At 42.4% G+C, this 12,100-nt stretch overlaps 1 protein-coding gene across 1 annotated transcript; it reads right to left on the reverse strand.

Annotated features, from left to right (window-relative positions):
• Window positions 1-1,292: 1,292 nt before the first annotated feature.
• bspry (B-box and SPRY domain containing) lies at window positions 1,293-8,568 on the reverse strand. The gene is made up of 6 exons (XM_070989297.1): window positions 8,177-8,568; window positions 7,511-7,609; window positions 5,053-5,283; window positions 4,887-4,912; window positions 4,655-4,779; window positions 1,293-1,872 (listed from the first exon to the last, which is right to left on the reverse strand). The coding sequence occupies exons 1-6, from the start codon at window positions 8,543-8,545 to the stop codon at window positions 1,337-1,339; spliced, it is 1,386 nt and encodes a 461-aa protein (XP_070845398.1). The 5' UTR covers window positions 8,546-8,568; the 3' UTR covers window positions 1,293-1,336.
• Between the last annotated feature and the right edge of the window lie 3,532 nt (window positions 8,569-12,100).

The following is a 12,100-nucleotide window of genomic DNA, read 5'->3' on the forward strand; positions in this document are numbered from 1 at the left end:
CATTTTTAAAGCATTTTCCCAATGAGAAACAATTTCAGCTATTTGCTGAACCTTTCTGTCGAATGCTACAGCCAGCTGTCACATCACACATTTGGTCCACGTTTTGCTGCGGACACAATGCAGAAAAATACTGATTTTTTACATATATGTCAGCTGGCCCTAATTAAGTTAAGAGAAGAAAGGGGGCATGAATGGGCTGTTACACTGTTACACCATATTGAACTGAAACTACCAGAAGTACCTGGGATTACCACATCCTTGGATATCCACGGTTTAAACATGTCCAAATCAATTCTCTTGTGGTAGTTTTATGACGCTGTCCGTCTTAAAATGCTCATTTACCAAGGCCAAGTAACCAGGATGCTGTTTTCCCCACAGGGCTACAGTCTACTTTAGGGTCAATGGTCATTAGTGCTCTGATTTCGATCTAAAATAACACCCATTATGAGTCAGCAAAGTCACCACTAATTATTTCCCTTTTCCTGATCTCTGTCTCTTTCCTCCTCTCACATGTTGTGTCATCGGATCAGTATCAGTAGAGCATAGTGTTCCAGGTCACGCCATACTTCTGTGGGCTTGTTGCTTTGTTAGTTCCCAAAACCCAGTGAACCCAGTCTCTGTATTTACTCATGTGACAGCGAAATGTTAATTCCCTTTGGCGTAAGTTAAATTCACAATCGCTTCGTCATGCACCACGTGTGCTCAGTTGAAGTTTTTGTCTGATTGTTGTCAGAACCTGTAGCTGTCCACGGTCCTGGAATTAAAATTAAAATTTTCACTTGCCTTACTGATATGACTCAAGAGCTCCTCTCCTGCTGCAGGACTTGGCAGTGGAGGCTTGATTTTACTTTGCTGCTCTCTAGTGGTTTTCTGCCAAAACGTCTGAGAAGAGAAAGAGGCTTCACATCTGCTCTGCCTCACATTCTGACCTGAAGACTGCCCCCTTTTACTAATGTATTAAATAAGATAAGCTGCGATAATTGGTTTACGGATCATACAACAATGCGAACTTATCTGTTGTGAGTTTCTCAGCCACACAACATTTGTAACAGTCCTGGATCAACCAGTGACTGATGATAACAACAACTACTGATAAAAAAACAATCATCAGTCAAAAAAAACACTGCTTTGGATAATATGATCAACAGATAAAGAATTCTATGAAATCATTAAAAACAGTAAAAAAAAGAAGAATCAACAGCTGATAATGGAGAAGCAAACAATAAATAGAAACTGAGTTCTGAACAAATGGAGGATCTTAAGCTGCTGATCATATTGGCATTGCATCCCTCTGGCATTTCTTCACATGTTTGAGGGCATTTCTTTCATGGTGCCGTCAGCGCAGTATGGTGATACTGCGGTCAGTCACGGCACATGCCGGCAGCAGTGGGGCAATGAAGTGCTGTGTGACAGAGTACAGCACGGCACTTGAGTCCGGCTCGTAAAACATCAGCGTCTGACTGGGCCAGTCCAGCAGCAGGCCAATCCTCTGGGGTCTCCTCACCACCTGCAGAGGCACCTTCTTCCCTGCATGGCAGAACGAGTAGTCCCCGTCATAGTGGGACAGCACCCAAGACCTAGTGTTGTAGCCCAGCCGGGCCTCGTTCCCAGAGCCTTTACGCTCCAGAGAGGAGTAGCAGACCCCGACCTTAAAGGCAGCACTCTGGCCTACATCCACCACCCAGCTGTGGGTGCCAGAGGACAAAGACAGCGCACCCAGCGCGTTGGGCCAGCAGTCGAATCGCGCCGGGTCGTAGGGCAGGGGTTGTCGACCTTTCTTGTGGAGGAAGGTCAAAGTGTAGAAGTCATCAGACAGGGACAGGAGAGGGCTCACTGTGCGCTTGTCAAACTTCAAACAAGTTGACCCATGAGCTGTGGGAAGAAGAAAAGGTGGATTGAATGTCACAAAACTGCTGCGTTATTACAATCAGGCATGGTTTACAGCTTGTCCACAGGGATGCAACCAGTGTGTAGACATTAGCGAGGTCCAGGATTTATCTTACGGAGGTGTATCTGTTAATGCCTGACTCTTTATTCTTTAATTTCACAGGATCGGAGGGATAGAAGGTGACTCCTGTTTCTCTGTTTTTACTCCAAATCCAAATAACTCTTGAGTTGAGTTGAGCATGATGAATGTATTAATGTTTCCATAGCCACACCTTGGTCAGAATAGAATAAAAGCATTGTTATAATCGTGCCGTTGTTGCAGTTGTACCGGTTCTTCCATTACACCGAGTGTTCCATAACGACTGCTCTGTGTGTGAAGTTTGAGCGGCTACCCCAGAGGATTGCTGATACGTGTGAATGTGGATTGTGATGCGGAGTCATCGTCTTTTTCTACTACTGAACTTCACTGACATCTAGTGGATTCTATGATGTATGGCATTTATTCCACCAGGGCCAAATGCTCAAACTTTCAACAATAATGAAAAATAATCTGTGTATCCACCCTGTGATTCTGATCCGCTCCAGAATTTAATGGGTTATCCACCAAGTTCCATGAAAATCAACCAACAAAAATTAACCAACAAACAAACTGAACTGAAAAAAAAACGTCCTTGGTGTTAGTGAGGAATGACAAAAGTAATATACAGTGACTGCTGTTTCCAGCCAGGAGGCAAAATACATCAGGATAAAATGCATCAGGATAAGATTTAGTCTGATGGTTTTAAGTGCAAAAATATAGAAACTCAAAAGGAGTCAGAGCATCTACAGACTTACCTCCAACACAAAAAGAATTTATGCAGTAGTGAACTGAAGTAAGCACATTTACTCTGAGGTACTTTATACTTCTACTCCACTACTTTTAAGAGTCAACAGTCATGTTACAGCTATTCTGTAATTACTAGATAATTTTCTAATACATTTTACGTACAGGGGGCTGCACGGTGGTGCAGCAGGTAGTGCGCGTGCCTCACAGCAAGAAGGTTGCCGGTTCGATCCCCGGGTCAGGCGGGGCCTTTCTGTGTGAAGTTTGCATGTTCTTCCCGTGCATGCGTGGGTTCTCTCCGGGTACTCCGGCTTCCTCCCACAGACCAAAAACATGCTCATTAGGTTAATTGATGACTCTAAATTGTCCGTAGGTGTGAGTGTGAGTGTGAATGTTTGTTTGTCCTTGCATGTGGCCCTGCAATCGGCTGGCGACCGGTTCAGGGTGTACCCCGCCTCTCGCCCATTGTAGCTGGGATAGGCTCCAGCCCCCCGCAACCCCGAAAGGGATAGGCGGTATAGATAATGGATGGATGGATGGATTTTACGTACAGAACATTATAGCACAGCCATCCATCCATCCATTTTCTATGCCGCTTATCCCTTCCGGGGTCGCAGGGGGGCCAGAGCCTATCTCGGCTGTCAACGGGCGGGAGGCGGGGTACACCCTGGACCGGTCGCCAGTCGATCGCAGGGCACATACACACAACCATTCACACTCACACTCACACCTAGGGGCAATTTAGAGTCACCAATCAACCTAATGAGCATGTTTTTGGTCTGTGGGAGGAAGCCGGAGTGCCCGGAGAGAACCCACGCATGCACGGGAAGAACACGCAAACTTCACACAGAAAGGCCCGACCCGGGAATCAAACCAGTGACCTTCTTGCTGTGAGGCACGCGCACTAACTACTGCGCCACCGTGCAGCCCTTATAGCACAGCATTAGTGTATAATTAGCATTGAGCTCTGCCAAGTATTGTGCCATTCTTGAAACCCACACGCTCCCTTCTGCATGTGCACTGTTTCGTCGAGGTCAAAACTGGATGTTTCAACAAGATAATGCCCCTTGCCACACATCCAGGGCCAGTAGAACTTGGCTGCATCTGTGGTGGATCATCAAAGGTCTGTTTCAAAGCGTAAACCAAAGAATTTAGAAGAATTAAAAGCAGTAATTTAAGAAGAATGGGACAAGATTGCCCCTCAACAGTGTGAAAGGCTCATGGGAACATGCCAGCCAGGATTAGAGCTCTACTGCGTGCTAATGGCAAGACTACTAAACATTAATTTGATGATGTGATGGTTTTGTTTGTTTTTCTTGTAAAGAATAAACAAAAAAAATATCATTTGTATTTGTCTGTGTCTGTCTAATGCAGCCACACCTTTTGAAACACAAGAAAGATTTTTCCACAAATATTTCATGATAATATTTCAGATTGTGTAAAATTTTAAGGGTGTCCGAAAACTTTTTTCCACCACTGTATATTTCCTAGTAATACATGATGTGTTTTTATTCCCTGAAACAGCTAAAATTAGGTCCAGTTAAATATTAACATGCTGCTTATATGATAATAATAAGAAATACAATATTATCACACTGAAAGGAGTCATTCTGCAAGAGGAGTACTTTTACTTTCACATTTAGGTACATTTTATCGATAATACCTCAGTACCTTTACTTGAGCGCAGTACCTTTGCTTGTACTAGAGTATTTTTACATTTTAATATTGACTTCAGTCAAGGATTTTTACAACACTGGAGGGAGGTCACAGACGAAGAGTTTTAGCTTCCTCACTGAAATGTTTCATTGCCTCTATTTTCTGTCCATACACAAAGAATATTCAGGATGTACTTCATGCATTCGTCTCCACACACCCTGCTTCATGCTAGCGACCATTACCAGTGCATGTAATGTTTGCATGGAGACTGGATGAAAATTGACTGACCGTTTGGCCCCAGCAGCACTGCAGTGGCCCACAGGCCTCTGAGCAGCTTGCTGTCACTGCAGCCTGGGTTCAGGTTGAGCTGGTCTGTGTCGCAGGGCTCCCCGACCCCCTCTGCCTCCTCCACCCTGACACAAAGACAGACAAGCAGCAAGAGGAGAGCATGTATTACCCCTCTGCGTTGTCCTGAGTGAAAAAAATCCATTCACAGGCATGTCATGTGATGAAAGATTACCTCTCTGCTATCTCCTGCACACCGATCTGAAACAGGAGACAGGGACAAAGTATAGTTTAGTGATTTATGACCATTATCGGTATATTTGAGCTCAAGTTCCTCTATTCTTCAAAACTCTTCCCGGACTGATTTTCGCTCATCCCTTCCTGACTAAACTGCCTCTCACCGCCAGCTGTGCGTCCGGACTGTGCGTCAGCGTGTGCACCAGACCGGAGCGTGTTTGCGTCAGACTCGCCAAAGCCTGGCTCCAGTGGGCTCTCTGGGTGAGGAGGCACTGCTCCACGCGCTCCTCCTCTCGCTGCACCTCCTCCAAGAGACGCTGCTCCTCCTCCTCCAGGGCTTCACGTGCTGCGCTGACCTGAGCCAGTAAGTGCTCCCTCGCGCTCCTCGCCGCCGTCTACACCAGGAGGAGATTACAGAAGAAGAAATATGAGACGACTTAACAGGAGAAATTACATGGGTTTGAATCCGATTGCATAATCAATACTTATCATGACAATGACAACAGGTTAATTCTAAGTTTTATGTTTATTTGTTTATTTGTTTGTGGATCCCCATTAGCTGACGCCTGGACGAACAGCTAGTCTTCCTGGGGTCCACACTCACAACATAATACAAAAAGTAAGTAAAAGTAATGTTTCATAATTGATAAAAACCCTCAAAGGTTTTAATCAGATGCTTTAACACATGACCTAAAAACTTAAATGAATAAATGAATGAAATACTTTCAATTTATGATGAACTTATGAAAAAAAAGTCAGAAAAATGTTCCTGTTTGGTACCCTCATACCTCGGGCTGCAACAAAAGATCATTGTCATTGTCGAGTCATCTGATGATTAGTTTCTCGATTAATCAATTAGTTCTTGGGTCTATAAAATGTCAGAAAAAGGTGAAAAATGTCAATCAGTGTTTCCCAAAGCCCAAGATGACGTCCTCAAAGGTCTTCTTTTGTGAAAATATTCACATTTAAGAAGCTGAAATCAGAGAAATTTGACTTTGCTAGTCAAAACAGTTGGTGATTAATTTAATAGTTTATAACTAATCCATTAATCAATGAATTGTTGCAGCTCTAATGTTATCCCTAAATCCTTTCTCAACTGATGTTCCCCAAATTTGACTACATCACAATTCAGTGTATCACTAATAAATCACTGATAAAGGTCTGTGTGTGTTCATATTTCACATTCCCTCTTAAAATTGTTTGTTTTGTCCAATCAGGAATACACAACCAGCAGCTATTCAACCTCCCCTGACACAAACAGAAGAAAGTAGGAAATTTCAGAGTGTCAACAGTACAATTAATGATGGCTGAATTAAACCTAGCCGTTCAGTCTCAGGGTCCTGGTGTGATGCATGCTGACTCACTGTCACACTGTCTTAACTTACTGGGATGCTTCAATAAAACTGAGTCATGAGTATTGTTTGTGACGCCAGTGCTTCTTCTAGTAGGACAAGTGATTGTTGTGGAAAATGTTTATTGCTTTAGCACTCATAAAAAAGCTAGCTTAGGAGCTAAAGGGCCAGATTTTTCCTCCAAGAGCTGGCAGAAATGAAAAGCACACCTAAAAGCGAGTGGACAGGTGCTAAAAACATGACTCCAAGTGAAAGCTGACTGACTGCTGGATGTGTAAATAAGTAACTGCTGGCTAACAAGTTCACCATGTGTCAGTGTTGTGTTCACAACTTGCCCCCAAAGTGGACCAATAATCGGTTATTACAACTTTAAGAAAGACTCCTCATCTGTGAAGGCAGGCGTATAGCAAAGTATCCTATAGATCAAACATTAGGTAACATGTGAACATGACGGTGGACACCCATGATCACGCCTCTGACCACTTTAGACACCCGCCGTGTTCAGGAAGGTTAATAAATATGGGTTCACTGACAGAGGCAGCCTCTGCTTCGTTGCATGGTGGCGAATATTTGACTGAATTAGCCAACACAGTCTCTAATTCAAGGTACAGCCTACTTGACTGGTTAACAAAATGTGGGTTTTTCTGTCTAACTCATGCATTTACAACCACAAAGTGCCCCATTATGTGAGAAGATCTGAAATCCCTTAACTGTCACAGAGACAAGATGAATCGTGAAAAAAGTGCAATTTCATCAGCTGAGAAAGTTCTGGGAAACGCACTAATATTTTCTGCTGTGTTTTTATGAGTTAACGCAAATCAAAATCACATATTTTCGCTGAGTATTTAAAGTGTTACAGGTGTAACAGTGGTCTGATTTCTTGCCTGCTTTACAAGCAAAGATGTGCAGAGATGATTAGTTCAATGCCTGATTAGTCAGTTATTGCCACTGTCAATCATTCACTGGCTCCAACTTCTCAAATGTTCAAGTGTTTAGCTTTTTTCTTATCTGTAAACTCATTGTAAAATAAATACGTGTGGGATTTGGAACAAAGCCACAGATTCATTGTTTAATTGGTGAAAAGAATGTTTAGTCGCGGCTCTTATGCAAAGACACTTTTTATGGGGGTCAGGAACCACATGCGCAGACTCAACACATGTCAGTAAAGCACGTGACTTTTTGTCAAGGCAGCCAGCCGGTGTTAAAACACAGTACTGTGTGTGATCATCAGTGTGTGGCTGACTGGGTGGAGATCAGTGGTTCTTCTCACCTGAAGCTTTTGTTCTTTGTCTGTCAGAGTCTGGTTGATAAATTTCTCAATCCTCAGTGCCTGCAGCTGCATTTTCTCACACACATCCACCAGTTGGTTCTGTTGAAAACACACACAGACACACGCACACACACATTGTCATTTTTGATTGAGCACATCTCAACACCTGAACATCATTAGGTGGAGAGGCAACAAGAAAATCCTGTCTTTCAAATACCATGCAGGAGAATAAGTGAGGAATACTTGTACAAAACATGGCACACCCAGCAAAGAGTTATTAAGTACAAATATTACCCTATCAGCTATTTGAACACAGTTTGCACACATAATCAGCTTCCATTCCCAACAAACTGACTGGTTTGGGGGAAAAAAAAATACATATTTCTCATAAAATAAACTAAGAAGTAAAATAAGAGCCTAGAAGATTAAATAGTTTTAAAAACATGTCTAACATTTAAGTGTAGGGCAAATAAAGAAGGCCCATTCACAAAAAGTGAAAGTAACCTTCATTTATTTCTAAACCTGCAGGTGTCCTCAGTAAAGAAAACCAAAAATTTACCTTGAATATTTACAAAACTGGAAACAGCCCCTGTCATGCCGCAGCTCAGTCAGAGTATCAGCAAACAGCTGTTTGAACACAGTGTGTAAACTGCTCCACACACTCACCCTGACTGCGGTTGCTCTGGTGGCCAGAGGGGTCACAGTGTGTCCGCGGCAGGGGCTCACGATGGCGCAGTGCGAGCAGATGAGCTTCTGCTCGGTCCCACAGAACCAGTCCAGCTCAGACTCGTGCTCCACACAGAGCTCGCATTCACCAGAGAAGATCCCGGACTCGGTGTCGCCGGTGGTCGCGGACGGTGAAGTCCCCACCGCGGTGTCCCCGGCCGACTGCTGCCGCTTCACACCGCCGCTCAACACGGAGAAAATGGGCTGCTCACCATCCATCTGCCCGGCTGTTAGTCCGTTTAAATCCTCCTGTGGGCCCTCCGGAGAGGACGGGCATATTAAATCGCACGTTGTGAGCTCCTCGGTCATGGCACAATAACGCAACAGGTGCACCGGCGGATCAGGAGACGCGCCTACGGTACAGCGCTGTAATACAGGTGTAACAGGTGAGCGGAACACGGAAGTAAGGCGGACATCAGAGGTCAGAGCTGAGAGGAAAAAAGGGTTTCTGCTCTGCCGGTTTCAGGTGTTTGATTTGGGCGTCAGCTGATAACTGCCTTTTAAGTTATAACTACGTTTCCATCACAAGCAGGTGTAATCTGATATTCAGGCCTTTTAACAGGTAAAAACATCAAGTTACTTGCTACAAAGTCTTTTCATTCTCTTTAGCTTGCCTTACTTTCCTGCTTCGCTTTTCTCTCTCTCTCACTTTTTTTTTTGTCTTTTTGGCCATTTAAAACTTCTAAAATTTCCAAAGGTCCAGCTATGACCTTAACTGAAGTCTAGCCACAAAGTAACACCAAATACTGTAGTTTAAGTAGTTCCCTGACTTCCTGATTTTAGTGGGAAGTTGTATTTCTTTACTCTTACTTTGCATGGAAAAAAGAAATTTTGGTGATTTACTGTACTTTAAACTGCTAGTCTGGCTTTAACTTCACAGTCAGGTTATAAAGTCAACATGCTGTATATACTGTAAGCCTGCACATTAATGACATTAATGCATCAAAAACTTATGGCTGTACTGAAAGCTGATTGAGGCTATTTTTCTGAATGAGTTCTGCAGACTGCTCCTTTTCTCGTGTAGTTTTAATGAAGCTAGTCTCATATTCAAAAGTATTCTATCTGGATATTTTCATTTTATTTACTGGATAATGTGAGAAAACTGCAGACGAGTATAATCAAACTTTCCATAGTAGCTGGGTGTGATACACAGTTTCATCATGTGAGGAGTTGGAGATGCAGCCACGCCTCAGAGACAGCTCTGTTTAGCAATAATGAGCAACACCCACTGTCTTGTAAAGCTCCTCAGTAAAGTTTAGGTGGGCCAAATGTATAGTCCACATTATGGCCCGGATAAATGGCCAGGACCATGTGATATATTTTTTTAACTATAATTTTTTTGTAGTTTTTGGCATATTTGTGCCCCGTCTACCCCTGTGCTCAGCTTTCACTAGTGGATGTCGATATTTAAAGTTTTCTAAGCATCCTGAAGAGGAGAACTGGGGCAGGAGGTTTAAAACAAATGCTCTGTATCCTCCTCACAGCTCTTTCTGTCCCATCAATTTGTAAAGTGAGCTTAAATGAAAAAGTTTTTGTTAAGGCTATAGGTCCTTTTTGGAGGAAACAGATCAAATCACGAGAAATTCAAACCAGCATGAGAGGTGGGGCGCCTCCCGCTCCTCCCAGCTTCATTCTGGCTCAGACAAGGTGGGTCTCCACACATTTCACACAGCACAGCAGAGACACAAGGCGGCCATTGTTTTCAGATAAGAAGCTGTTTTGTAATGGGTAAAAACTAGTAAACACAAGACATGTAGGTGTTTACATCATGAAACAAGCAAAGGTTCCCTGTGCATGAAGTTTGTTGTGGAGGAAAGAGCCGAATCCTCGATTATACACTAAAAAGTGGGAAACAACAATAAATAAAAGTATCAAAGGAGGCAAGAGATCTTTACTAAAAATTTAATATTTTGACAGAAAATACAAGAATAGACTTGCTTTCAAATTACTGTTTGTTTATTGTTTAAATGACTTCATTACTTCATTCAAAGTAAATGGTCAGACAGCGTCATTTACTGTAAATAAGATTTGTTGGGAAAACCGAGTCAAAAAATAGAAGGTTTGGAGGCTTTTCACCTGAAAGCAGCATCACGTTCACAATCTTAGGAACTTGAATAACTTCAGTACACAATAGAAACTCTGCAGCTGTATTGCAAAAAACACATCATTTTAAGTCATATTTGAAGATATCGCTACATTTGAGAGTCAAGATGTTTTCACAGTTCTGAATGATCCTTCTGTAATTCAGGCCCTGATCTGTAGAGGGCGCTCACTCACTTTACTAACTGATCTGAAACTGATCCTTGTCACTGGACAGATGTGTTGGGATGGGGCTGATGATGCTGGTGAACACTTCACAGCACAACGTCTGGTGGTTCCAGACGAAACTGTGTCAGGCCCTGGAGATTATTTAGACTGACATTTCCACTTCATCCACTGCGGCTAATTGGGATTGTGTTTCTTCCTTCTGGGGATGTGTTTACTCTTCTTTCACCAACAAGGCCTCGACTCTTCAGTGTCCCAGCATCCAGGTGCTGAACTACTTGGACAGACTGCATTTAAGCTTCGTTTTACTTTAACAAATTATAGGCCTGCATATGAGCATCAAAGTGTGTTGGGATGAGTACATGTGTTGTACATCCTATAAATAAGTTAAGTTGAGATTTTTATCCTCATTCATTTCTTTTTCATTCAAGTGCTGGATTGCCATACTGATGTACAGTATATAACATGCATACTGAATGGCCCTGGATCAAACCTAATTTCATAGTGAACGTCATACACTATGACATCACACACAACAACAGATGAGTAAGTCATGGTTGTATTACTATGGAGACAGAGCAGTGACTTTAAAATTTGGCATTTAAAATAAAACCTCAACTGAAAAAGGAAACACTGGCATTTAAACTCTTGTACTGTAAAAGCTGCATTGACACTGAAACAAGTGTTAGCACTGAAACAAATTGACGTGTTTTTAAGTCTTCTGATTTTTTTCTTTGTGTCTATCTTTTTCAGCAGCAGATTTTTTTTTTTCAGAGGTTTTCAGTTTCAACCTTCTGTCACTTTGGTATGGAGGTCAGGGGGCAAAGAGTGTGTTTAGTCTAAACTGCATACTAATGAGAAAATGTGATGCTGTTTTTTTCACATTAAACTGGACTGGGTTCAATGTAATTTGTCACATTCCTAACCTGCTGTGCCTCCCAAACCTGCTGCCACTCCTGAGTGGCTCTTTCCCTGAGTGAGTGGAAACAGCTGTGCTGGAATCAGAGCAGAGCCACACCAGCTGCACCTTATCTCAATAATCAAGACCTCTACAAATACCCAACCCTGCCACTTCCTCTTTGACAGATCATAGACTCTGCTACCAGTCAGTGTGACAATGCTTTAATGCCATCTCTGTAGGTGTGTGTCCATGGCTGAGTTTTGCATTTGCAGTTCAGATTCAGGCATTGTTTTAGTACTAATATGTCAAAATTCTGATGATATGTCAAGCTTTCATGTAAGTTCAAATATGAGGATGTGTTTCAATGTCCTTTGAGGTGACTTTACCTATAACATTACTATATCGTGAGTACTTCAATTTTCATATGATCAAACGATTGCTTCAACTGTACTTCTCAGTAAAGTTTTTTTTTGATCTTTACGGAAGTTCTTTGATGATGTCACTTATTCAGCAAGACTTATTAATAAACTATGTTTACCATAATGTATTTTTATTTGGAATATAGGATGTGGGACTTTTTGGTCACTCTAAGCACTATAATTGCATGAGTAGACATGCATCAAAATCCAAATTGCTTGACTGCAGTAAGCCTCTGGCATTTTTTTCAGTGCCAATACAACTATTTCCAGTACAAGTGA

Source organism: Chaetodon trifascialis, chromosome 20, assembly GCF_039877785.1.
Source record: "Chaetodon trifascialis isolate fChaTrf1 chromosome 20, fChaTrf1.hap1, whole genome shotgun sequence".
NCBI classification, from domain to species: Eukaryota; Metazoa; Chordata; class Actinopteri; order Chaetodontiformes; family Chaetodontidae; genus Chaetodon; species Chaetodon trifascialis.

Bases quoted from the DNA above. Each gene is read 5' to 3' on its own strand.
- bspry (XM_070989297.1), bottom strand. From the start codon at position 8,545: ATGACCGAGGAGCTCACAACGTGCGATTTAATATGCCCGTCCTCTCCG. The intron at 5,284-7,510 runs GTGAGAAGAACC...CTCCTGGTGTAG, and splicing joins ACAAAGAACAAAAGCTTCAG to ACGGCGGCGAGGAGCGCGAG. The intron at 4,780-4,886 runs GTAATCTTTCAT...TCTTTGTGTCAG, and splicing joins GTGCAGGAGATAGCAGAGAG to GGTGGAGGAGGCAGAGGGGG.